The 27,949-nt window shown below is 41.2% G+C and overlaps 1 protein-coding gene across 1 annotated transcript; it reads left to right on the plus strand.

Moving 5' to 3' along the window:
• The first annotated feature begins 103 nt into the window (after nucleotides 1-103).
• Nucleotides 104-27,917, plus strand: LOC139168385 (putative lysosomal acid lipase/cholesteryl ester hydrolase). The gene is made up of 9 exons (XM_070753964.1): nucleotides 104-205; nucleotides 5,260-5,381; nucleotides 6,897-7,094; nucleotides 11,158-11,267; nucleotides 14,993-15,129; nucleotides 16,856-17,002; nucleotides 18,394-18,465; nucleotides 20,956-21,021; nucleotides 27,681-27,917. The coding sequence occupies exons 1-9, from the start codon at nucleotides 104-106 to the stop codon at nucleotides 27,915-27,917; spliced, it is 1,191 nt and encodes a 396-aa protein (XP_070610065.1).
• Nucleotides 27,918-27,949: the final 32 nt, after the last annotated feature.

Genomic DNA, 27,949 nt, shown 5'->3' on the forward strand with positions numbered 1-27,949 from the left:
ATCTGTCTCCTTTTCAATAAACGTTTTTTTTTTTACAAAAAACATTCCTGAAGACATTCAGACATTAAAATTGTAATTTTAAAACACTCTCCATGCAGGTGGGATGTGGCTGTTTCTGGCAATGGTATGCTTACTCCAGGAGCCTAAAAATTCAGAAGAATCCTTCCGAAGAAGGCATTTGAATCCTCAAGGATTCATGACAATTGTAAGTTGTTGATATGAATCAAGTAGATTGACTCATCTCCCCCTCCCCTCTTTCCTCCTCCTCCTCCACCACATGACAGGAAGAAAGATTTTCCCACTACAGCATTCGTACCAGAAAAGAAAGAATGGCTACCTTGAAAAATAGAATTCAATTTTCATTTACCTCAAGGTAACATTACGTCTAAATGTAAATACATAAAAATGCGAACGTTGTGCGGAGCTTAACCTGATGTGGAGACAGTTATGAAGACATAGCTTTCCAAACTCAGAGAGGGTTTTTTTGTCCAATGAGGGCATATGAACTAAACTCAAAGAAGGGGGTCCAGCTAGAATTTTTTTAGTTGTAACTAATTATTGCATGTTCCATCAGGATTCATTTTTCCAAAATTGCTAAGTCATTAAATCTGAAGATGAAGCCATAAAGATATGTATGTATGTATGTATGTATGTATGTATGTATGTATGTATGTATGTATTTATGTATTTATCAATCAAGTACAGTGGTACCTCAAGATACAAACCCCTCGTCTTACGAACAACTCGTGATACGAACCTGGGGTTCAAAAATTTTTTGCCTCTTCTTACGAACTTTTTTCGAATTACGAACCGGCGTTCGGAGACTGCTGGGAAGCCCAGAAGCCTCCCGAACGCCGGTTCGTAACTCAAACAAAGTTCGTAAGAAGAGGCAAAATTTTTCTGAACCCCGGGTTCGGTTCGGGAGATTGCTGGGAAGCCCCCCAGCCCGGCTGTCACCTTTTAAAACAGCCGCGCCGCTTCCCAGCTGTCTCCCGAAACCTAACGCGGAAGTTCGGCTTTGGCGTTCGGCTTCAGGAGACAGCTGGGAAGCGGCGCGGCTGTTTTAAAAGGTCGCAGCCGGCCTGGGGGGCTTCCCAGCACCCCCCGAACCCGGGTTCGGGGGGGTGCTGGGAAGCCCCCCAGGCTGGCTGTCACCTTTTAAAACAGCCGCACGGCTTCCCAGCAGTCGCCGAAAGCCGTTTTTTTGCGGGGGTTTTTTTGGTTGCACGGATTAATTGACTTTACATTGTTTCCTATGGGAAACAATGTTTCGTCTTACGAACCTTTCGTCTTACGAACCTCCTCCTTGCACCAATTAAGTTCGTATCATGAGGTATTACTGTATATGATAGTAGTTTATATAAACATAACAGAGGTGTTACCGGTTTGTGGCCAGGAGGATAAAACAACTTGTATCAGAGAGTTTAATGTGTGGTTAAGGCAGTGGTGTAAAGCTGAAGGTTTTGTCTATGTAAGTCATGATGTCAGTAGGTGGTCTAATAATAGGGAGTTGTTTAAGAGGGATGGTTTGCATCCATCATACAGAGGTACCCAGGTGCTCGGTGAGGAGTTCAAAACTTTTTTGGACAGGCATTTAAACTAGGTAAAGGGGACAGAGATGTAACTGATGTGGATGATTTCTGTCCCCGACCAATGAGGATAAATCAGTTTCTGGAAGCTTATGAAAAGGGAGCTGTAAATAAAATAGATGTAGTTGCTGATGATAAGGGGTAAACTAATAATGAAAATAATGTTCTTTGGGTAATGTGCACGAATGCTCGAAGCTTGAGCAACAAGCTCTGTGAGTTAATGGCCATAATATCTAGAGATAATTTGGATCTGGTTGCCATAATTGAGACATGGTGTTTCAACTCCCTTGAAAACGTCCAAAGATATTTCACCAGAAGAGCCTTTCATTCCTCCACTCGAAGCAGAATACCCTACGAAAATAGACTAACAATCCTGGGTCTAGAAAGCTTAGAACTATGATGCCTAAAAGACAATTTAAGTATTGCCCACAAGATCATATGCTGCAACGTCCTACCTGTCAATGACTACTTCAGCTTCAACCGCAACAACACAAGAGCACGCAACAGATTCAAACTTAATATTAAACTTGACTGTAAAAAATATGACTTTAACAATCGAGTTGTCAAAGCGTGGAACTCATTACCGGACTCAATAGTGTCAACCCCTAACCCCCCACATTTCTCCCTTAGACTATCCACAATTGACCTCTCCAGGTTTTTATACGTTCTCTTCTATATGTATTGTGTATTGGACAAAATAAATAAATAAATAAACAAACAAACAAACAAATTCTAATGAATGGGAAATATCCATACCAGGATATAGGAAGGATAGAATAGAGAAAAGGGGCGGTGGAGTAGCCATTTATGTTAAGGAAAGTTTAAAAACAACACTAATTCAAAATACATGTAAAGATCTGGAGACTCTCTGGGTTTGCATGCAAAATAAAGAAGGTTCTGTCATTAGAATTGGGGTGATCTATAGGCCTCCAGGGCAATCTGAGGAATATGACAACAAGATGGTGGATGAAATTACCCAAATGGCAGTAAAAGGAGATATTGTGGTTAGGGGTGATTTCAACATGCCTGATGTTGACTGGAATATCCCCAGTGCCGTTACATGCAAAAGTAAGGATATAGTAGAGGCCTTTACAGGAGCAGCTCTTGCACAGCTGGTTAAGACACCAACTAGAGGGGAGAATATTCTAGATTTAGTTTTTATGAATGGGAATTGGGTTTCAGAAGTTAAGGTTGGAGAAAATTTAGGTTGCAGTGATCATCTATGTTTGTGATTTGATGTAAAAACTGATTGTGAGCAATCCTATACTGCAACCAAAGTATTGGATTTCAGAAAAACAAATTTTAATGCAATGGGGGAATATTTAAATAATGAATTAAAGGGGAGGGATAAAATGGCAGGAGCGAGCACCCAGTGGACTGTATTAAAAAAGGCCATCTTAAAGGCCACTGGACTGTATGTAAAGCAAATAACTAAAGGTAAAAGGAAGAAGAAACCGCTATGGTTTAGCAATGATGTAAGGGCTATAGTTAATGCAAAAAAGGCTGCCTATAGGAGGTATAAAGAGTCTGGAAGTATAGCTGACAGAGAGGTGTATAAAATGAGACAGAAGGAGGCGAAACAGATAATATATGCTGCTAAAGGAAGAAATTGCCAAATCTGTAAAGAATAGGGATAAAAGCTTCTTCAGATATATTACTGAAAGGAAGAAGAAAAACTGCAGCATCACGAAGCTTAGTACCGGGAATAATACATGCATTGATGAGAATAAGGAGGTCGCTGACCATTTCAATAGCTACTTCTGTTCAGTTTTCTCAAAAGACACCTTACAATATAAATATTATAGATGGATATAGCATTGCTTCCAGCTGTACGGATTCAGCTCCAGTGATCTTAGAAGCCGATGTCTTAGAAGAACTTGAACGATTAAAGATAAATAAGGCAATGGGTCCAGATGGCATCTACCCCAGAGTTCTTAAAAAACTCAGATTTGTCATTGCTACCCCCCTGAATGATTTGTTTAACCAATCCCTGTTAACAGGAGATGTTTTTGAGGATTGGAGAATGGCCAGTGTTGTGCCTATCCACAAGAAGGGCAGTAGAGAAGAAGCTGGTAACTACAGGCCAGTTAGCTTGACATCAGTTATAGTTAAAATCATGGAGACTACTCAAAAAGAGGATAAATCAGCACCTAAAAAACAATAACTTATTGGACCCAATTCAGCATGGCTTTACTGAAGGCAAATCATGTCAGACTAATCTCATTGATTTCTTTGACTATGTCACAAAGGTGTTGGATGAAGGTGGTGCCGTGGATATTGCTTATCTGGACTGCAGCAAAGCCTTTGATACGGTTCCACATAAAGAGCTGATACATAAATGAGTGAAGATTGGACTTAATCCCTGGATAGTTCAGTGGATTTGCAGCTGGCTGAAGAGTAGACAACAGAGAGTTATTGTGAATGGCGAGTATTCTGAGCAGAGCCTGGTTACAAGCAGTGTGCCACAAGGGTCTGTTCTGGGTCCTATTCTTTTTAATGTGTTTGTGAGTGACATAGGGGAAGCTTTTGTAGGAAAGGTTTGCCTATTTGCCGATGACTCTAAAGTGTGCAATACAGTTGATATTCCTGGAGGCGTCTGTAATATGGTAAATGATTTAGCTTTACTAGATAAATGGTCAAAGCAATGGAAACTGCAGTTTAATGCTTCCAAATGTAAAATAATGCACTTGGGGAAAAGGAATCCTCAATCTGAGTATTGTATTGGCAGTTCTGTGTTAGCAAAAAGTTCAGAAGAGAAGGATTTAGGGGTAGTGATTTCTGACAGTCTCAAAATGGGTGAGCAGTGTGGTTGGGCGGTAGGAAAAGCAAGTGGGATGCTTGGCAGCATAGCTAGAGGTATAACAAGCAGGAAGAGGGAGATTGTGATCCCACTATATAGAGCACTGGTGAGACCACGTTTGGAATACTGTGTTCAGTTCTGGAGACCTCACCTACAAAAAGATATTGACAAAATTGAACGGGTCCAAAGAGGGGCTACAAGAATGGTGGAAGGTCTTAAGCATAAAACGTATCAGGAAAGACTTAATGAACTCAATCTGTATAGTCTGGAGGACAGAAGGAAAAGGGGGACATGATCAAAACATTTAAATATGTTAAAGGGTTAAATAAGGTCCAGGAGGGAAGTGTTTTTAATAGGAAAGTGAACACAAGAACAAGGGGACACAATCTGAAGTTAGTTGGGGGAAATATCAAAAGCAACATGAGAAAATATTATTTTACTGAAAGAGTAGTAGATCCTTGGAACAAACCTCCAGCAGACGTGGTTGGTAAATCCACAGTAACTGAATTTAAACATGCCTGGGATAAACATATATCCGCCCTAAGATAAAAATACAGGAAATAAGGGCAGACTAGATGGATAATGAGGACTTTTTCTGCCGTCAGTCTTCTGTTTCTGTTTCTATGTTGAACCTTATCTAGTACTAAAATGGCACTAACGTTGAGGTTTCTAACGTAGAAAGTAATGGTTTTTAAAAAGGCAATAGGCCATTAGGACAGGGACAGTAGGCACAATGTGCCCCTTACAGACCTCTTAGAAAAGGGGAGAGGTCAACTGTAGGCAATAGAAATATATTCAAGCTACTGAACAGATGATATACAAAGGTATACAACTTACATGTTGATCAAGAATTTATTATTTCATTTGCAGCCTGAAATCATCCAATATTGGGGATATCCAAGTGAAGAGTATGAAGTTCTGACTGATGATGGCTATTACCTACAGTTAAACAGAATTCCTCATGGGAAAAACTATCCAGATAAGGAAGGTAGGTCTGTGATATGAGATTTCCAGATTACTTACCTGCTGTATATATAATCATGAAAATCTCACTGTGCCTTCTGGGAAGGGAAATACAAAACTGTTACTGTAATCAGCTTTGACTGGGAAAGAGTTTCTGTTAATTTTTTTAAAAAACATAGATGAATGGCATGCGTATTATATTTCTACAAATAATTGTGCAATGTGATGCATTATTATGGGTGGTTCAGTTTGAAAGCTTTTTGAACTTGTGGAAACTAATAAATGTTGGGTTTCTCTGTAGCATCAACTCCACCTCTGTAGACTGGGCCCATGCCCTTTGTGGCTCCTGCAGGTTTCTGGTGGAGCATGTGTGGTTAGATTCAGGAGATAGGTAAGGTTTCTCTGTGGGGGAGTTTTGCCATTCGACTTGAAAAAAGTTTGATGGTGTCTTTTTTAAAGGAGGCATTCCTTAACTCATCTGCATTTGAAAACTTTCACTTCATCTCCAACTTTAGCTTGCTCTCCAACTTTAGGAACTGTAGTTAAGAAACTGATAGGGAGTCCATTATCCTTCATCCTGGTGGAAGTGAATAATCTTCATTACTTTCAGTCTGTGTCATAGGACAGTCTGCGTCATAGAAACTGCACTGATCATTCTAATGAATGTAGTCCATCTGTCCTGATCCTCTTAGACTCCTTGGCCACATTGAATAGAATTACACATAATAAAATAAAATAAAATAAAATAAAATAAAATAAAATAAATAAATAAAGTAAAGTAAAATAAAATAAAATAAAATAAAATAAAATAAAATAAAATAAAATAATAATGAAATGAAATGAAATAATAAAGCCTGTAAATGCTTGCTCCTGTTTGAAATATTGCAATATTTCACTTCTTGATGATGATGATGATGATGATGATGATAATAATAATAATAATAATAATAATAATAATAATAATAATAATAATTTATTAGATTTGTATGCCGCCCCTCTCCGAGGTCTCGGAGCGGCTATATTATTTAATCAAGGGGTGGCGGTGCTGTTCAGAAAGTTAATAATCGGTTCTCCCAAAGTGGTGCAAACTGACTAAATCCCACCATTTGTTATTACATATTTAATATGCTCGATTGTTATGCAACTTTATTACTGTTCTGCAGGACAAGCAGTTACATCTGTTCCTGGGATTCTCTTGCTGCCATTGCAGATGGCCCATAATAGCAATAGCACTTAGACATTTCACAATGCTTCACAATGCCTTAAAGCCCTCTCTAAGTGGTTTACAAAGTCATCATATTGGCCCCAGCAATCTGGGTTCACATAATCCTAAAAAGAGACACATTTGGTATGGAGTGCCCTCGACAAAGGGTTCACAAGTAAAAATTATAGTTTGTCATTTGAATACAAACCTCTACACAATCCTAATGTAAGTGTGACTGTATAATCAAGACAAATTGTAGTTACTCATTTCTGGAGGAGCATTATAATTATAAATAACATGCAATAAATCATGTATTCTTGGATTCTTTTGCAGAGACTAGCCCTAGACCAATTGTTTTATTGGTACATGGTGTTCTGTGTGATGGGAGATATTGGATTGCAAATCTTCCTAGCAACAGCCTGGGATTTTTCCTAGTAGATGCTGGCTATGATGTCTGGATAATAAATATCAGAGGGACCACTTGGTCTAGAAGACACAAGAAGTTTTCCATTGACCAACAAGAATTCTGGGAATTCAGGTACATTCCAGGGAGAATTGATAGTAAACATGTTTGATAAAAGTCTTGCAGTTTGTTAGGAAAGGATGTTGTAGGGTTTATGTAAATTAAGGAATAAATATTTTTCTATAATATAAATCAAGCTAACATGGATACAATAATTGTTTATTCAAAAAGCAATGTCACAAAGGGAAAACACATACTGTACAAATAGAAAACAAATTAGCAGCAGCCACAAAAATAACAATATCGAAATATCTGAACTGGTGAGACATCAGTTTTTTAGTGCAAAAGGGATTTTAATTTTTTAAAAAACAAAACGTTGTTTAATGACATACTAGTTTTCTTCATTAAATACCTTGCAATTTTCTTGGCAAAATATAAATTTTGAATACACAATGTAAGGAGAAAAACTATTTCAGTTTTGATATGTTTAAGAGATTAACATTTATCATGTGTTGCATAATTTTAATATCAAAGTATGTTAGTCTATGATTCTTTAATAACTAAGATGTGAAGGATACAGAAAATGTTGATTTTACATGTTTCTTATATATGGTCATTTAATTACATTATCATACAACTAAACTAATATTTTAATATTCCTCCTAAATGAGTCATTTACTACAAAAAGAAAAGTAGACCAAAAGTCAAATGAGTGGTATGGTATGGTATTGGTATTGGTATTACCCTGTTTTCCCCAAAATAAGATATCCCCCAATTTTTCCCCAGATAAGACAATCAGGCTTTTAAGTGCAAGGCAATAAGGCCAAGCATTTAATTCAAGGTTCCAAAAATGTAAGAAAGGAGCTTTTTCAGGGAAATATAGTAGTACAGTGGTACCTGTATCTCAGAACACCTCTACATACAAACTCAGGATATTTTTTGCCTCTTCTCAAGAACCATTTTCCACTTACAATCTCAAGCCTCTGAAACTGTAACCAGAAAAGGCGGCAGGGCCGCCATCAGGAATTTTGGGGCCCCATACAGCCTAAGTGTCTGCCCCCCCCCCGCCATTTTAAAACTACTTTTTAAAAGTTTTTAAGAAGATGTTAGATAATCATCTGAAAATAGCTGTAAATAAAACCCGATGTTCCCAGAATTAACTTTATTCATAAGATTATGATAGCAACAACTTGACCTTAGTTTTACTGGAACTATAGAATAATCATATAATAACCGCTGATGTTACAGGCCGTATAACTATATAAAGAAGGAACTGTGAGGATAACAGTTCAAAAGGGACGGGGTGGTATTTGTTATGTTGTGTTGTTTTGTTGCTTGTCTTATAAAATGCAAATACAAAATTTAAACAAACAAATAAGTATATTGTAAAATGATAGATTATGTACTATCTTATTTTTTTAATGTTTACATAATAAATCATCTGTCTGAAGTAGTGTAGGATTCCTGTCTAAGCAGGGGGTTAGACTAGAAGACCTCCAAGGTGCCTTCCCACTGTTATTCTATTCTAATTATCCAGGGGGTTGTGTAGTTATCAGTGGTATTAAAATAGGAGCTGTTAAAAAAAACCCAAATACAATTTCATATTGCTTCACATCTCAATATCCTTTTCGATCTAGTTTTTACGCCCATCGGTGAATGCAGGTCTGAACGAGCCCGTGGTATCCAAGTTAATTTCAAAGTACACTGCTCAAAAAAAGTGAAGGGAACACTTAAACAACACAATATAAACTCCAAGTTGTCAATCAGCGTTGCTTCCTAAGTGGACAGTTTGATTTCACAGAAGTTTGATTTACTTGGAGTTATATTGTGTTGTTTAAGTGTTTCCTTTATTTTTTTGAGCAGTGTAGATAGAGCAGGAGGTCTCCAATCTTGGCGACTTTAAGACTTGCAGACTTCAACTCCTAGAGTTCCTCAGCCAGCGAAGCTGCCTGGGGAACTCTGGGAGTTGAAGTCCGCAAGTCTTAAAGTCGCCAAGGTTGGAGACCCTCTGATAATACAGGGATTCTATTGTTGTATAAGTCAGTGTTTCCCAACCTTTTTTGAGCCGCGGCACATTATTCATATTTTCAAAATCCTGGGGAACATTGAAAGGGGGGGGCGGGGGGGCGGGCTAAAGAAAAGTTTGGACAAAAAACCCCTCTCTCTTCCTCCCTTTCGCTCTATTTCTCCCTCTTTCTCTCTTTTCCTTCCTTCCCTTCTTTCTCTCTCTCCATCCCTCTTTCTTTCTTCCTCTCTTTTTTGCTCTCTTTCTCTCTCCCTCCTTCCCTTCCTCTTTCTTTCTCTCTCCCTTGCTCTCTCTCTCTCTCTCTGTCTCCCTTGCTATCTCTTTCTTGCTTTTTTCTCTCTCTCTTTCCCTGTCTTGCTATATGTCTCTTTCTTTCTCTTTGCCTCTCTTGCTATCTCTCTTTCTTTCTCTCTCTTTCTCTCTCTCTGTCTCTCTTTCTTTCTCTCTCTCTCTCTGCCTCTCTTTCTTTCTCTCTCTCTGCCTCTCTTGCTAAGTCTCTCTTTTTCTCTTGCTATGTCTCTCTTTCTTTTTCTCTCTCTCTGCCTCTCTTGCTATGTCTCTCTTTCTCTCTCTCTTTCTCTATCTCTCTTTCTCTGCCTCTCTTGCTGTCTTTCTTTCTTGCTCTGTCTCTCTCTCTCTGCCTCTCTTGCTAAGTCTCTCTTTTCTCTTGCTATGTCTCTCTTTCTCTCTCCCTTTCTCTATCTCTCTTTCTCTGCTTCTCTTGCTGTCTTTCTTTCTTGCTCTGTCTCTCTTTCTCTGCCTCTCTTGCTATGTCTCTCTTTCTCTCTCTCTCTGCCTCTCTTATATGTCTTTCTTTCTCTCTCTCTCTCTCTCTCTCAGCTGACTGCAAGCGGGAGCCCTGACGGCAGCAGCTGGACGTGCTGCTGGACACCGTATATGCCAGGCCCGCAGCGCCAGCATGTACGACGTCCAGCAGCACGTCCAACCGCCACGTCAGGGCTCTCGCTTGCAGTCAGCTGAGAGAGAGAGAGAGAGCGCTCCCTCTTGCCGCCGCCTGGAGCTCTCTCTCGCCGCCGCCATCTCCCCGCGACTGCCTGCGGCTGCTGCAGCCACCACCCCTCCTACCACCAGTGCCCTCCCACTGGGCCACAAAGGACACTTGCCGCCGACGCCAGGAAAGTTCCAGCTGGGCGGGGCGCTGCCGGTACTTCCGTCCTGGGGCTCCCGCTCGCAGCTGTCCCCCGGCTTCTGCTCGATGCCGCGGTTTTCGGCGCTCTCCTGCTGGGCCCCAAAGAAGGAAGGCGGGAAAAAGGCGCGAAGAATGAAGCTCTCCTTCTTCCTGCCTTCCTTCTTTGGGGCCCAGCAGGAGAGCGCCGAAAACCGCGGCATCGAGCAGGAGCGCACCGGTTGGGAAACGCTGGTATAAGTTACAACCGGGTTCTGAAGACCAGCCCCACACGACAACAAACCTCCCTTCTTTTGCTTTGGGAAGGTGCCTCGAGTTTCCCTCACGTCCATTCATCCGGGTTATTTTTCTTTTACCGAAGGGAAGCTCTGATTGACAGAGTTAATGTGGGGGCCCTCTAATCACCAGGCCCGGTACGGGGCTCCCTGTAGTACTCGTCTATCGGCGGCCCTGAAAGGCGGGGACAAGCCTCCGTGGGGCCTCTAGGAATCTCCTGGGAGGAAATAGGGCCTCCACCCTCCCTGTGGTTCCCCCAATCGCACTCATTATTTGCTTTTACATTGATTCCTATGGGAAAAATTGCTTCTTCTTACAAACTTTTCTACTTAAGAACCTAGTCACGGAATGGATTAAGTTCGTAAGTAGAGGTACCACTGTATCAGCCAGGGTCTAGCTATACATTCTTATTGCAATTTTCAATTTATAAAATGCCTCACTGTGAAATGGTGAAATTAGAGATTGACTTTATCACTAATGCGAAACAGACATTTTTCTGAGCAAATCTAGTTTGAATTATCTTTTTTTAAATGGGAAAAACTGGAATATCTTTGTGTTAGTTGAGGTTTGAACCATTGCTGACATCTTGCTCAATGGCCTTTGATTAAGTGTTGTGATCCTATAGTCCAAAGATGGTAATCTAGGTGAGTATTTTTACAGGTTGATTTGTATGTATTTTCGTGTTACAGTTTTCATGAAATGGGAATTTATGATGTACCAGCAACAGTAAACTTCATCTTACAGGAAACAAAACAAGAATCTTTATATTACGTTGGCCATTCCCAAGGAGCATCAATAGGTAAGAATATAGTTTTGGTATCATTTTATAATAAAACTGTTTTTCTCTGTCTATCAACCAAGGGTGCAGCACTCTTTTTTCCATCTGGGTTGAGCAATTAAAAGAAAATGACTGTTTATTTTTATTGGATTTGGTCCATATGTTCTTACACACACACACATATACACACCACCGCAATCTACATCTCTGTTGCAAAGTTTTTGAAATCTACTCTGGTTAAGAGTCTTTAAACAGATATTGGATCATCTATGTAAATGTCTGTCAAGAATTTACAAAGGCCACTTCAGCCATTACAGAGTGGGCCTTGATTTCATGGAGGTGCACCATTTTGCCTGCTTCAAGTGGCCATAGTTTTAATTTATTTATTTATTGGATTCTATGTCGCCCCTCTCCAAGGACTCCGGGCAGCTTACAACATAATAGCAATAACATTTAGATTTTATATATTACCCCATAGTGCTTTACAGCACTCTCTGGGTGCTTTACAATGTAGAAGCATTATTTGCATATTGCCTCCAACAATTTGGATACTCATTTTACCAACCTCAGAAGAATTGAAGGCTGAATCAATATGAGACTTATCAGGATCAAACTTCAGGCTCTGGCTGGGCAGAGTTTGCTTGCAATACTGCACTTTAACCACTGTGCATAAATATATCATAATAAGTACATCCAAGTTGCCAAGCACCCAAATATTGGTCACATGACCATGAAGATGTTGTGATGGTTGTGTGAAAAACAACCATAAATCACATTTTTCGTACAGTCGTTAAACAGATAGATTTACGTTGAGGACTATCTGTACAATATTTTTACAATTTTACAATAATTATCCAATCATTAATCCAAAATCTATCAAGATTATAAATCAAGATTATAAAAATAATCTCTAGCTAAACAAAATCTTAAAAGGACCCAAATAGTCAATTTCAACATCTTAATTACCGTATTTTTCAATGTATAAGACTTACCAGTGTATAAGATGCACATAGATTTTAGAGGAGGAAAACAAGGAAAAAGATATTATGAACCAAATTTTGTAGCAGAATACTTTTTAAAACCATGTATACTTTTTTAAACCAAATTCCAAACTTGACAGCTTTAAGACTAGTGAGTGGACTCCCAGAATTCCTCCTCCAGTCATACTACCTCAGGAATGGGAGTTGAAGTCCACAAGACTTTATCTTGCCAAGTTTGAAGAACCTTGCACTCCTAACCCCTAACTCAGGGGTCTTCAAACTTGACAGCTTTAAGACTAGGGGACTCCCAGAATTCCTCCTCCAGTCATGCTACCTCAGGAATGGGAGTTGAAGTCCACAAGCCTTAATCTTGCCAGATTTGAAGACCCTTGCCCTTTCCTTCCTCTTGCCCCATCCACCAGAGACCCTTGCATTTTTTTTGCAAAACAGTGTTGTTGTATTTTAGCAAATCAGGTGGAGGTGACCATTAAAACAATGGGACCATTAAAGGTGACTTTCCTTTGCAGAGACGCTTAAGAGTTCCTTGGGGGATTGCTAGATGTTTTGAACTATTGTTTTTGCTCTAATTGAAGATTGTTTTCTATCTCGCTTGGCTTGGTAGGTAACATTTCAGCAATGTTGAGTGCATTGTGCATGATTATAAAGGCTGCGATCTTTCCAAACGGAATTGGAGGGAAAAAATTGTCAAATGAACTCCTTTGGAATTTGAGAGAGAAAATTCGCAACAGCCTTGGGGAGGCTGAAAGCCAGTTCATAAACTCACTTCCTCTTCCAGGGTTTCAATTTTCGGTAGTTTCAGCCTCCTCTACTGGCTGAAAAAAGTGGCTCGAGCAAGCAGCTGTGCCAGGGGCCAGGCAGTGGCCACATATCCACAGCTGAAGCAGCTTCCCACTGAGTACCCTTCACCGATTGCTGTGCCCTCCCAAAGTGACCCTGAAGGTGGGAGATTGGATTGGGGGCTTGGCTGCATTGGCCCCCACACCAATCACCCACCTTCAGGGCGCCTTTTGGAGGGTGTGGCAGTTGGTGAAGGGCGCTTGGTGGGAAGCTGTCTCAGTTGGGAAGAAGCAGCACCTGCCCGGCCTCTGTCACAACGGCTTGCCTTGCTCGGCTGAGGCAGCTTCACTCCAAGCGTCCTCAGATCTGCCCACCCCAGCTGGCAGGGACACTGCGAGGAACACTGCCACTGGCCATGTGAGGTGGGCACACAGTGGCAGCTGTGGACAATGGATGGGCATCTCCTCGGTCCTCTACGGATCCAGTCAGATGATCAGGGCTAGCTGAGGCAGCTTTGCTCTGAGAGAAGTGGCACTTGCCTTCCTCGGAGGGAAGCTGAGAGAGGCTGAACTTGCAGCTTCCTTTGAGGGAAGCTTCCTCAGAGGCTCTGCATCATCCCCTCAGCGCTCTGCGGATACAGCCGGACGATCCAGGCCGGCTGAGGCAGCTTTGTTCCAAGAGAGGTGGCACCTGCCTGGCCTCTGCCACAGCCGCTTGCCCAAGCCGAACCCGCCACCCAACAACATGGCACCAGTGCAGACGATGGCTCTGCCCCTTCAGGGCCTGTTTGCCAACCTCCTCTGATTTGGTGGCAGCCTGGAGTGTGGAAATGACATTCCTGGTGGTGCTGCTCTTTGAAGGGAAGCCGCCAGAGCCGCCTCAGCAATTGCCACCACCGCTGCCTCCTGTCCCACCTTGCCAATATTTGATGTATAAGACACACCCAATTTTTAAAACACTTTTCGAAGATAAAAAGGTTTGTCTTATACGTCGAAAAATACGGTAATTTAATTTTCCAAGTCCACTCTTTTGTTACTAATTTTAAGATTTGTTTCACTTCCTCACTAATATAATTCAACTCTCCCAAAATGCCATTTTTTCTCCATTCTAGTCAACTATCATAAATGTTTCCTAATCTCAGTTATGCATTCAGCTTTACATTCTTATAAATCTCTCATTAAAATCTTATTCAATAACTCCATTCCTTAATCAAGCATACATAACTTACCAATCATCAAAATTAATATTATAGCCAATGTTCCCTCTAATTTTTTTTCAGTGTGGGCGGAAAAATATAGTGTCTGAGCGGCAGTCCCCTTGGGACTGGGTGGCATATAAATAAATAAATGAATGAATGAATGAATGAATGAACGAACGAACGAACGAACGAACGAACGAACGAACGAATGAATAAACGAATGAATGAATAAGAAAAAAATCCCTTCTTTTTTATTAAAAGAAATTAATAATTAAAAAAAACCAAAATCCATTACTATTAAAACTAAATCAACCAGCAAAACTAAAAACATAACTATTAATAAAAACAGGTGGGGGCTGGGTTTTTTTCTCTGTTATTATTTAAGTGCTTTTACCATATGCTTTAAATCAAGAGTCACTGTATTTTGGGGCGCACGCGGGCTCACGTGCGCAGCTTACGGGGAACGCTGATTATAGCCCATATTCACCTCCCACTTAGAAGGTTAACATTTCAATCCTAGGTAGCAAATGTTTCTTTTCTAGGGCACAAAGAAAAAATATCTACTGCGAATCCTGCCTGGCGTCAGGATGGGGATCCAGCCAGTAAATGATCAGCTCCATCCAGTTACCCCAATTCTACCCCGAATTAAAGCATTACAGGGTTGTAAAAAGAGAGGGTTTTTAAAATAAAATATATTTTCTATTTTTAAAAGGTTAGAATGGTCCCTACAATTCTATATTTTTGATTACTTCCTTCTTTCCTTTTTGCAGGTTTCGTTACTTTGGCAATCCTGCCAAACTTCTCTGAAAAAGTGAAATTATTTTTAGCCCTCACACCTGGCTATAATCTGGAAGGTATAAAAGGGACATTTCATATACTTGGAATAATACCGGAAGGACTGAAAAAAGTAGGTATTTATTTATTTCCATTTGCTCTATGCCAGGGAGGTCAAACTCAAGCCTCATGGGCTGGATCCAGCCTGCAAGGTGCTTAGCTCTGGCTTGTGGGGCAAACCTGGAAACAGTGAAGGACCAGCCCATGGTGCCTCTGCCAGTGAAAATGTTTTCTCTGGCAGAGGGTTGCAGGAAACCATCTCAGGACCCTGAGAGCTCATTTTCACTGGAAGAGTGATTGGGCCACCACAGGCACACTTGACACAATTGACATTGAACTGGTCACACCCACCCTGACCATAGCCAACCCGCCACCCTGAGGACAAACACAATCCTGATGCAGTCCTCAATGAAATTGAGTTTGACACCTATCAATAATGGTTGGGTTGGTAATATATTGGCTGCAGGTATTGCACACTGGCACAAGAGGGAGCTAGAGTTTTATTTCTCTGAGTCACTCTGTTTTCTCTTTGTCTGCTGGCTACTCACAATTAATGTACAATGTGTTTAGGCTTGATATCTTTGTTTGCTGATTATGACAAAGACAAAAACATGGTAAGAAAGACTATGTACTTGGTAATATTTTATGTGTTGCTCTGACTATTAGGTATATGACCTTAGATTATTTTACAGGAATATGTTCTTTCTCAAAGTAAATTTTAATTCAAGTAAATATATGTGTAGCTGACTAGTTATTCACAATTAATCTCAATCTAAAAGTTTCTGCATGTGCACAATCTTGATAAGGATTACTCTGCTCATACATTAACAAATGGTAACTATGTAAAGGATATGTGAGTTGGGGAAGGAAGAGAAGGTTTGTTCTTTCAGGTCTGCAAAATTGAAATCAGCCTCGTGAGATAAACCAAATAGAAATCACAAGATGAGCAAATCCTATAACATAACTACATTGGTCCTTTCTTTGTGGGGTTCCTCAGGTCGGTCCTCTCACTCCTGTTGTTTAATATCTCCATGAAACCTCTGGGTGAGATCATCCGACAACATGGGGTCAGCTACCATCAGGACCAGGAGTCTCTTCTCACATTTCACTCACATCCTTATCACCTCGAGGTTTGACTATTGTAGTGCTCTCTACATGTGGCTATCTTTGAAGAGCATTCGGAAACTACAGATTGTGCAGAATGCAACCGCATGAGCAGTCTTGGGCCTTCCTAGGTACACCTATGTCTCTCAAGCACTCTGCAAGCTGCATTGGCTGCCGATTAGTTTACAAACGCAATTCAAAGTGTTGGTTATGACCCACTTGTGCTAAAAGGCCTGGGGCCGTTAGACATTAGCCCCTCGCCGATGAATGGAATGTATATCTGACTGTCTGAATGAGAGTGATTGGTTTTTAAAGATTTGGGGTTTTAGATTAGTTAGATTAATTTTAAGTTTGGATTTAGGATGTTTTCTATTGTTCTTCTATATGTTGTAAGCCACCCCGAATCTTCGGAGGGGAGCAGCACCTAAGTCCAAATAAATAATTAAATAGATAGATAGATAGATAGATAGATAGATAGATAGATAGATGATAGATAGATAGATAGATAGATAGATAGATAGATAGATAGATAGATAGAGAAGATAGATAGATATGAAAAAAGGATAGAGTGCAGGAAGTCTAGAGAAGGACTTCCAATGATAACGTAGGTAAAAGTAAAGTTCATGTTGGAAAAGGAGGGATGTGCTTAGAATTGCAAGGTTTCTTTCTCTTCATGGGCCATTTTTGTTTTACAGTTAATATGGGGCTCTAAAGAATTTTCCCTTATTAATGAGAGACTAAAAACTACCATGACCTATGCATGCAGCTATTCAGGAATTGACCAGCTCTGCCTCCAGTTAATTTTCTTTACAGGTGGCTATAATGAGAAAAACCTAAATGTGGTAAGTAAGCTCTATTTTTATTTAAATTTTCTATAAGCAGAGTAGGTGTTAGCCAGATAGGATAGACTAAATTAGAAAGCTAAAGGCTAGGATAATACTTTAACAGTAGTGCATTTCAGCATGGGATCACGATGGGTAGGACACAACAACAATCTAAATAATTACACCATGTATATTCTTCTACAGGTAACATAGTGTAGTTTTAGGAAAAATAGGAATTGGAATGTAAATCAAACTAATAATGGTAGTCTATCTGTTGCAATAATAAAATATTTATGGTGGATTTACTCAGCTCCAGGACTTCAGGCAACAAGCATGCTTTCCCCATCACCTCACAGTATTTCTCCACCTAACTAATCCTGTCATAGTTTCACCTAAAAGTTAACAATTGGCCTAATGCTAACCAATGAACCTCCTGCCTGTTGTTGAACATGTTGTCAGACTCTACAACCAGGGTGACAGCAGGAAGCTTAGTGAGCTAAGATGATGCACACAATTATATAATCCAAGTTCTATCCCTTTGATACAATCTGCAACATCATGTACTTGTACAATCTGCAACACCAATGCAGATACACAATCAAACCCTTCATTGCTGCCCACATGGCTCTTCACTTGCTAATGCCCAGCTTGTAGCACTGTGTGAGATAATGGAGAAATCATTGTTAACCCAAATTATCTTTGAGCTGAGAACAACTTGATCTGAATCCTCACCAGCTATCTAATCCAAAATCTAAATAATTACACCACATATGTTTTTTTACAAATAACAACATCCCCCTGATCTGTCATGATTTTGTAAAACAGAGGAATTATAGGATGTTATTTGTGTTTCTGGTTGACCCTACATTGCTAAAGTGGATAACCACTGCAATAGTTTGTGCATCCTCTCCAAATCTCCCCCCCCCAATTATAAAAATGGAAGTTGGGTGTCTCCTGAATGCAGGGAGTTTTCTTCCAAATCATTTCTGATGAATATAATAAGTTTAGTGTAATTAATCATCAAATAGTTGACCAGTCACATTCATGTCTGTGCATCCACAACTTATTACTGTAGCTGTAAAAGTTACTAAGAGTACATTGAGTTAGAACAAAGAGCCAAAGTAGTATATAGGCTCTCAGTGATCATCAAAGTTTTGGTGATGGGACAATTATTGCAAAAATTTAGGGAGTCCTTTTAAAGGGGCGTAATGGGAAGTCACTCACCTGTTCCCCAATAGGGTTTTCCTATTGTTTGTGGTTGTGTGCAAATTTATTTTGGAAAACTGAGATATGGGATGGGGGAAAACAGTTTTAGCTCATTTGCTTCTATTTTATGACAATGTAACTGTAAAAAAATACCTCTGTATTGTAAAAATTGTAAATGTGTACATTTTTTTCTTGTTTTTCAGAGTCGGGCAGATGTATATATTAGTAGCTTTCCTGATTATACATCTGTAAAAAATGTGAATCATTGGAGTCAGGTATAGTACTATTTAAGTTTGTGAGTTATTTTTAAGGCAAATCAAAATTGATATATAAATGTTTTATGCTTAATTAAATGGTTTGTTTGAGTGCAAAAGACATGATAAGTAGGGGTATTTATTTGTTGGTTGGTCAGTCATGTAATTTTAACATAACAATGTCTTGTGGTAGTCAGTCCCTGTTTGAGTATTGACTTTAAAAAGAAAACCATCACTAATAGAAATATCACTTAAATTATATACCACTTTACAGTGCTTTACAGCTCTCTCTGAGCAGTTTACAGAGTCAGCATCCCCCACCAAACAATCAGGGTACTCATTTTACCCACCTCAGAAGGATGGAAGGCTAAGTCAACCTTGAGCCTGGTAGGATTTGAACTGCCAATTTGCGGGCCACCAGCAGGCAGCAGAAGGAGCCTGCAATACTGCACTCTAACCACCAAAGCAATTGAACCAATTCAATGTCTTCGGTTCTAATTCCAGGGAAATAGAATCAATATTGTAGAACAAACACCTCATTATTATGGAAGTGATTTTACTATTAGCACTTCACAAATTATTTTCCACTACTTTCCCTCCCCTATTTTCCTATTTGTTTTCATATTTTTTGTATTTTATATTATAAACAAATAAAAATAACAAATTTTAAAAATCTTGGGCCCCCTAGAAACCAGTATTATGTAGGATATTAAAATGAAGAAGTTTAGCAATGAATATATCATAAGAGTGAAAAAGATCGCAAAATATTCTTTATACAGTGGTACCTCGACATATGAGTTTAATTCGTTCCAGACCCGAGCTCGTAAGTCTATCAACTCGCATCTCGAACGAATGCCTTTAGACTTTGTTTTTCGTGCCGAGATAACCAGAAGCAAGGATTCTTGCACCACCTAGCAGAAGCTCGGCTCGTATCCCAAATTTGAGCTCGGATGTGGAACAGAAATTTCGCTCGCGTCGCAGCTCGTAACTTGGAATACTCGCATGTGGAGCAGCTCGTATCTAGAGCTACTACTGTATTCAAAGCCAGTTGAGGAAACTCCAGCAAGGCAAAAAACATCTGGGCTATTCCAGTCATTAGATACACAGCTGAAATAATGGTCTGGAATCAGAAGTAGAACCTATGGGATCAGGAGACCAGAAACCAATGATAGTAAAGCATGGCCTTCATCCTAATAGAAATGCTGTCTGGCTCAATTTACCAAGGAAAATATGTGGGCTTGGAATATTGCAAGTACATCAGGCAGTTGAAAAAAATAAAAGGGCACTGGAAAAATATTGGCAGTCTAGTGAAGAATATCTACTGAAGCTAGTATACCTTGAAGGATTACTGAATATTAAAGAGATCAAACTGGCCTACAACAAAGTTTGAATGAGGAACAGAAAACAGACATGGCAAGGCAAAATATTACATGGTTAAAAGAACTGACAGCTGTAATTTCACATTATTGTGTACATAATAACAATAATAATAATGCAATCAAAGAAAACAGTAACACAAACTAATAATTAGTACCTTAAAAATATGAAAATCCCTAGATCCATAATGGCAAATCTATGGCATATGTGCTAGAGATGGCATCCTTTCTGTGGGAATGCAAGCCATTGCCCCAGTTCAGCACCCCAGGCATGTGTGCGCTCCTCCCGACAGCCAGCTGGTCTTAATGTCTCTGCCTCGCATGCATCACGGGCAGGTTCCTCTTACTGTCCTACCGGTGCACTGCATGCATATCGTGATACATTGTGCGTATCCCCTAGCATGATTTTTGCTTCTGCGCATGCACAGAGGGTGGAGTGCATGTGTGGGGGCTGTGTGTGCATGCACAAGGGCAGGATACATGTAGGGCGGGTGCTTGTGCATGCATGGGTGAGGGATGCACATGCATGCATGGTGTGGGGCATGTGCAGGGGGCATGTGCACATACACTGGGTAGGGTACATGCGGAGGGTACATGCGGAGGGTACATGCGGGGGCAGGGCACATGTGTGGGGTGGGTTACATGGACAGGGCTGCACATGCATTACATTTTGGGGGTTTGAGCATGCGTGTGCACTTGGTCCGGAAAAGGTTAGCCATCACTGCCCTAGTTATTCTACATTATTGTTTTTCCTTGTTTTGAATTGTACACTGTTCACAGATCCATTTGTGAGACAGGTAGCTATATACATTTGATAAATGAAAATAAATATGATTAAATCTAGATCCTATAGAATATATTTGGATTACTTCCTTTTATGAGTTTTATATCTTTAAAGTTTTAAAATTTCTGTGGTACTTATCGTAGTAAGATAAAATAGTAAACATTTTACTATTTTTCACTATATTAACTGCTTTTATTTCTTTAAAGAAATAAAAGCTTTTCAAACTTTGCAAATGCCAGAAGAAAAATATTGTGCATACATATTTTGTTCATATATCTTATTAATATTTCTTAATATCAAATATTCAAAACTAATTTTTAAATTGTGAATAATGTTTTTTTTCCCTTGTAGGTTATGCGCTCTAGCGAATTTAAATATTATGACTATAAGCAGAGAAACATAGAGATATACAATATGGTAAGTAAAAATATAATGATGATAAGGATTTGACAGGGTTTTTTTAATTGCTAGTTAAATATTGTTGATTTCCTATAATTTATCTATCAACTGTGAATATCTCCGAACTAAAAATACCGACATTAGTTGAAAAGCGAGTTCTACAAATTTATATATATAACCATTCGATTTTTGTATCCTTCCATTTTAAATCTTTTAGAAAACATAATATTCTCCACAGTCCTCCCAAAGGTGCTTTTTCAGGAGGTAACTGGGCTTTCTTTCTTTTTTCTTTGAAGAAGAAGCTTCACCCAAAATGCTTCTTCAGGGCTGACAGGATAATGGGGAATGGAAAGATTTACATCCCTTGCAGACAGCTGGTCATTTTCATTCTTTTAGAGGGTCATTAAAGCACTTGGAGATTTATCTGTGGTCCTCAAGATCACCCGAGTAGTGTTTCCTTCCATTCCCCACTATTCTGTTGGAGGCTTCTTGGTTGAGAAGCATAACATCTTCAAAACAACAACAACAACAAAGTCCAGTTGCCTCCTGAAAAAACACTTTTGGGACAACCATGACCTGGATGACTGAGAATCTCTACAGATCTTCTCCAGAGTCTCACAAAGGGACATTTGTAACCACAAGGTGGAGCTCCAAGTATAATTTATTTATTTAGTGTATAGAAAATGCATGGACTTATAGTAGTTCAAATGTTAATGTCCAGTCCACCCAGCCATTCAAGGACACGGTAGTCTATGTTGAAAAACATCAGACATTGCAATTTCTTGATGGATATTCAGACACAATGTGGTAGATATTTTGTCAAGGAGCACCACAGTCACACTGGGGGTTAGAGACAAGACCCCACTTAAGCAATGTCATGGCAGACATTAGGTTGGGTACGGCTTCTATTTGTACAGTAGTACCTCTACTTAAGAACTTAATTCGTTCCGTGATCAGGTTCTTAAGTAGAAAAATTTGTAAGTAGAAGCAATTTTTCCCATAGGAATCAATGTAAAAGCAAATAATATGTGAAAACCCATTAGGAAAGAAATAAAAGCTCGGAATTTGGGTGGGAGGAGGAAGAGGAAGAAGAGGAGGAGGACAGTCGCTGCTGAAGAAAGAAGGTGGGTTGAGGCTTAAAAAAAGAAAGAGGGACTCTGAAGCGACGAAGAGGAGCACGCGCTTGCCATACACCGGGTGCAAGGCTGCTTCCCATACACTGTGCCAGAGAGAGAAACCCAGTGGGCAAGAGGGGGGAACCTCTTGCTTCTTTGACCGAAAGGCGGCTGTTGTTACCTGCTTCCTCTTCCTTCCCATGCTGAAGGGCTCCCCTCTTTTCTCTTGCTTGCTCGTTTTGTAGCCAGCGCCTTTCCTTCACTGTGGTGACTCCTCAGTTTGGCTGAAGCCGAGTTGATTTGGCCAGGGCAAAGTGCCCCCTTTTGCCTTTCCATGCTCAGATGCTCCAGGAGGCAACCTCGCACCAGGTGTGTAGGAGGCATTGCAAAGGACTCACTACAGTGAAGTGGTTTATTCCCTCTCTAAGTGCCGAGAAAAAGGAAAACGCTACGTTCGCTCTGAGCTGCCCAGAGCAAAGAGAGCGTTTCTTTTCCTTGGGCGCTGGCAGAGGTTTATTCCCTCTCCAAGCGCCCAGAGAAAGGACAATGCTTCAATTGCTCTGGACTGCCAAAGCCTCCTTAAGCACCACCGAAAGGCTCCTCTGGAGGCCCAGAAAAGCCCGAGGTGGACGGGATTAAAGGGGGAATGGCAGGAAACTGGCCAGGCTTTCGTGCCACTCTCAAATTTCCTGGGAAATTTTTCCAGGCTCAGGTTCTTAAGTAGAAAATGGTTCTTAAGAAGAGGCAAAAAAAATCTTGAACACCAGGTTCTTATCTAGAAAAGTTCTTAAGTAGAGGCGTTCTTAAGTAGAAGTACCACTGTACTTGCAATAAAGAGTCACTATGCTGGAGTCCTGCCTCTTCATTCAAACCCTCCAACTTAACAACTGGCAAAAACATCGGAAAGCTATTGAAATGTAGCCTTTTCTGAATAACCTTAAGGGACTAGATGTTGAGTGAATTAAAAAGGCATTCTTTCTTTCTTGGTAATTGACAATAAAATGCTAACATGATGAATGTTGAGCTATTGTAGAAATTTCTAACAATTGGTCTGAGAGTTGAGTTTCCATGATCTAATTTATTCTGTCAAGGACTACATGATTAAGTCAAGGATTACATTTATCACCCAAGAATCTGCTACTAGGATCAAAGAGATACTAAAATGTCTAGATTCTAAGAATCTGAAACGGTTCTTAGATGTTCTGTTTTTCTGGTTTTTCTGGTTTTTGAAAATTATTATTATTATTATATTGATGGTCTTTAACTGTAATAAGTGTCTGTAGTTGTGAACTGCCTAGACCAGTGATGGGCAACCTTTTCAGCTTGGTGTGTCAAAATTTGCCAAAAACCCGAGCATAACTCAGGTGGTGTGTCACCTTGAGAAAAAAACCACTCTCACACTCTCTCACTCTCTTCCTTCCTCTCTCATCACTCACTCTTTCTTTCTTGCTCTCTCTCTCTCCCTCTCTCTCTTCCTTTCTTTCCTTCTCTCTTCCTTCCACTTTTTTCTCTTTCTCTCTTTTCCTTCCTTCCCCTCTTCCCCTCCCTCTCCCTCTCTCCTACTCTTCTCCTACTCTTCCTCTCCTGCTTTTCTTTCTCCTCCTCCTTCTCTTCCTCCTCCACTCCTCTTCCTCCTCCTCTCCTTTTTCTCCTCCTCTTCCTCTCCTGCTTTTCTTCCTCCTCCTCTTCCTCCTCTCCTTTTTCTCCTCCTCTTCCTCTCCTTTTCCTCCTCTTCCTCCTCCTCTCCTTTTTCTCCTCTTCATCTCCTCCATTTCCTTCTGGTTCTCCTTCTCCTGCTCTTCCTTCTCCTTCTCCTCTTCCGCTTTCTCCTCCTCTCCTTTTCCTCCTCCTCTTCCTCTCCTTTTCCTCCTCTTCCTCCTCCTCTCATTTTTCTCCTCTTCATCTCCTCCATTTCCTTCTGGTTCTCCTTCTCCTGCTCTTCCTTCTCCTTCTCCTCTTCCGCTTTCTCCTCCTCTCCTTTTCCTCCTCTTCCTCTCCTTTTCCTCCTCTTCCTCCTCCTCTCATTTTTCCTCTTCCTCTTCTCCTTTATCTCTTCCTTCCTTCCCCTCTTCCTCCCTTTCTCCTTCTCGTTCACTTTTCTCTCCCTTCCCTCCTTCTTTCCTCTCCTCTTTCCCTCCCTCTTTTTCCCTTCTTTCTCTCCACGTCTCCGGCGGGCAGACGGCTTTGCTAACCGGCACAAGGTTCAAGCCAGCTGCCCGGGAAAGCCCTGTGCCAGCCAGGAAAGCCGGCTTTACGGGAAAGCAGCGCGCTTTTCAAATGCGCTGCTTTCCTGCTGCAACTCTTTCCTGGGGGGGGGGCTAAACAGAGGCGGTGGCGGGGGGTTCAAGGGACCAACAGCCGGTCCTTTTCGAGGCTCCGTTGTTGCAGCGTCTGAGGCCGCCGCTGCCTCCGCCTCCAGGCGAAGGGATCTCCTCGGTGGGTGGCCTCGGAGGCTGCAACAACGCAGCCCCGAAAAGGACCGGCTGTTGGTCCCTTAAACCTGCCGCTGTCGCCCACTGCGGAGATCCCTTCGCCTGGAGGCGGAGGCGGCAGCCTCAGACGCTGCAACAACGCAGCCCCAAAAAGGACCGGCTGTTGGTCCCTTGAACCTGCCGCCGCCGCCTCTGTTCGGGCGAAGGGATCTCCGCAGTGGGCGGCAGCAGCTTGAAGAGACCAACAGCCGATCCTCATTGAGCTGAGTTTCCTTTGGCTTCCTTCGAGGCAGCAGGTGAGCTTTGCAGTTTTGCCTCGAAGGAAGCCAAAGGAAGCTCAGCTCGGGGGCGGGCCTGAAGCAGCCGCCGCCTACTCCGCCCCACGCTTCGGCCGCGCTGGGGCCAAGTAAGCTGAGGCTAGGCCCGTCGCCCCGGCTCCAAGTGCGGGGCCTGGGCGGGCAAGCATTGGGAGGGCCTCGCCGTCACTTGGCGGGAGAAGAGCTCCCCTCACCACGATCCGGGACAGCATGGCCGTCAGCAAGTTAGTGTGTGGGGGTCCTGATGGCTTGCTTACGGTCCCCTCCAGCCGCTCATGCAGAGTTTCCAGGCTTCTCGCGGGGCGGTGAAGGAGCAAAAAAGCGGCACTGAAGGGACCAATACAGTCTGCAGCTTAGCGTCTGGAGGAGGAGGAGGAGGAAAGCCAGGGGGCGGGGAGGAAAGCGGGCCTGCAATTGGCCAATTTCTTTCTTGCCTTCAGGGAGAGGAACTGCTGCTGCTCTGCCATAGGGTGCTTTCCTCCCCGCCCCCTGGCTTTCTTCCTTGCCACCGCCAGACTCTCAGCAGCAGAGTAGAGGGGAGATTCGGGAGCAGCCGCGTGTCACCAAAAATGGCTACGCGTGTCAGTGCTGACACGCGTGTCATAGGTTCGCCATCACTGGCCTAGACCAGACCTGGGCAAAGTGCAGGCCGGGGGCCGGATGCAGCCCGCCTGTTGTGTGTGATTGGCCTGCGGAGGTTGGAAGGAAAGAAGGAAGGAAGGAAGGAAGGAAGGAGAAAGGAAGGAAGGAAGGAGGAAGGAAGGAAGGAAGGAGAAATGGGGGAGGAAGGAAGAAAGGAAGGAAAGAAAGAAGGAGAAATGGAGGGAGGAAAGAAGGAAGGAAGGAGTAAGTATCTTTCCATGTCCTTTTGCAAAAAGTCCAATAAATGCTCATTTTTTAAATTGTTCATTGGTTTCATTGGCTTTTCCAAGAAATTTAAAGCAAACCCCACCACCCCACCTCTCGGGCGGGGGAGTGGGGAGGAGGAAGAAAAGGAATCCAAAGCTACTTTCAGGCAAAGCCTCCACTATATTTTTTCAACTGACAATGTAGGTCAGTTGAAGAGAGGCACATGAAAGGCATATTTTGAAAGAGAAGCAAAGAACTGCCCAAAAGCAGAAATAAAAGGCAGAGAAAATCAGACAGAAGCTTCTCTCCATTTGGAGAAGGAAGGAAGGAAGGAGAAATGGAGGGAACAAGGGAGGAAGGAAGGAAGGAGGGAGGGAGGGAAGGAAGGAAGGGGTGGGCAATTAATTTATCATTATAATATAATTATAATATATTATTATATATGTATAATATATATAAAATATAATTATAATTTATAATTATAATATAATTAACTCAGTTCTACCCAATAATATACAGTATTGGGTAGAACTCAGTTAATTATATTAATCCGGCCCTCTAAAACCATCCCAATTTCTCATGTGGCCCCATGGAAAAATTAATTGCCCACCCCTGGCCTAGACTGTTAAGACTGAGATAAGCTCTTGATAATCAATCAATCAATCAATCACACACACACAAAGAAAAAATAAAGATGCCATGTTTCACTAGGAAAACTTCAGATCCTGAAATAATTTCCCAGCCTCATCCAACTTTAGTATCGTCAGAGAGAGTCAAGAGATTTTCCATGACTCAATTAATATCAGCATAATACGGGAGGAACTCTGGTGGCATAGTTGTTAGATTGTTATATTCAGGCTAACTCTGCCCACAGTCAGGAGTTTAGTCCTAACAGGGCTTAAGGTTGACTTCCATCCTTCTGAGATCAGTGAAATGAGGAATCAGATTATTGTCAGATCATGCTCACATTGTAAACTGCTCAGAGATTACTGTAAAGCAAGTTGAAGCTGTATATAAGCCAAAATGCTGTTGCTATTGTTATAGCATTTACTGTCTTGGTTAGTGAGCTCTTTCCAACCTCTGCAATCATGCAGCCAGATGATGGTGTCTTAATTTTGGATTTTAGCTTTCCTTAAACCTCTGAAATTAAGATACTACTATGCAAGACCATAGGAAAAGATGATGGAAAACTGTTAGGATTGTTGTTGTTGTTGTTGTTATTGTTGTTGTTATTATTATTATTGTTATTATTGTTATTATTATTATTATTATTATTATTATTATTATTATTATTCAATTTCTATGCCACCCAATCCCGTAGGACTCAGGGCTGCTTACAACAATACAAATAAAATACGAAATAAAAAAAAGTCAAATATCAGCAATAAATTATAAAAATCTCAATTATAAAATTCATGCTAAAACTATAAACCCCATTATAAAACCCAGAAATGCAGTCTATCAGACAACATACATACCAATCAAACATAACTCAGCCATGGTGGATGCTAAAATTCCCAGTCCCCAGGCCTGCCAACAAAGCCAGCTCTAAACAGCCTTTCGGAAGGCCTGTAGATTGGGACCAGTACGGACATCAGGGGGGGTAGTTGGTTCCACACAGCTGGGGCAGCTACAGAGAAGGCCCTCCCCCGCGGTCCCGCCAACCTACATTGCTCAGTCAATGAGATACATAGAAGCCAACTCTGTGCGATCTTATATTGACTAATTAATAGTCAATGGTTGTTAAGCAAAGACATTAGTGAAATCTACTGCCTTTCTGGGTGCCACTAATTGGCAATACCTCACCGGTCATAGTCCTGTTGTGATTAACATATAATTTTCAGAGATGCCTGCATTAATGGTTTAACCAGCTATCATGAACCCACTAAGTACCTTCTCTGCCCAGTGGGGGGACTCCCAAATCACATTCTTTGTTTCTTTTCTTGTTCTCTTTTCATCTGCAGACAAAACCTCCATTTTATAAACTAGAAGATGTAAGAGCACCAGTAACCGTGTGGAGTGGAGGGAAAGATATTGCTACAACCGAACGTAATATTGAATCACTGCTTACTCGAATCCCTCATGTAGTTTTCTATAAGGTTATTCCTGACTGGGAACATTTTGATCCAATCTGGGGTCTGGATGCCCCCCAACGCTTCTATCCCGATGTGCTTGAATGGATGCAGAAATACAAGAATTAATATCAGGATTGGAGCCTCGGGGGGTGGGGGGA

This window comes from Erythrolamprus reginae, chromosome 5 (assembly GCF_031021105.1).
Source record: "Erythrolamprus reginae isolate rEryReg1 chromosome 5, rEryReg1.hap1, whole genome shotgun sequence".
NCBI classification, from domain to species: domain Eukaryota; kingdom Metazoa; phylum Chordata; class Lepidosauria; order Squamata; family Dipsadidae; genus Erythrolamprus; species Erythrolamprus reginae.

Excerpts from the sequence above, each read along its gene's own strand:
- LOC139168385 (XM_070753964.1), top strand. The coding sequence starts at position 104 with ATGTGGCTGTTTCTGGCAATGGTATGCTTACTCCAGGAGCCTAAAAAT. Across the intron at positions 11,268-14,992 it reads TTCCCAAGGAGCATCAATAG|GTTTCGTTACTTTGGCAATC; the intron begins GTAAGAATATAG and ends TCCTTTTTGCAG. Across the intron at positions 21,022-27,680 it reads ACATAGAGATATACAATATG|ACAAAACCTCCATTTTATAA; the intron begins GTAAGTAAAAAT and ends TTTCATCTGCAG.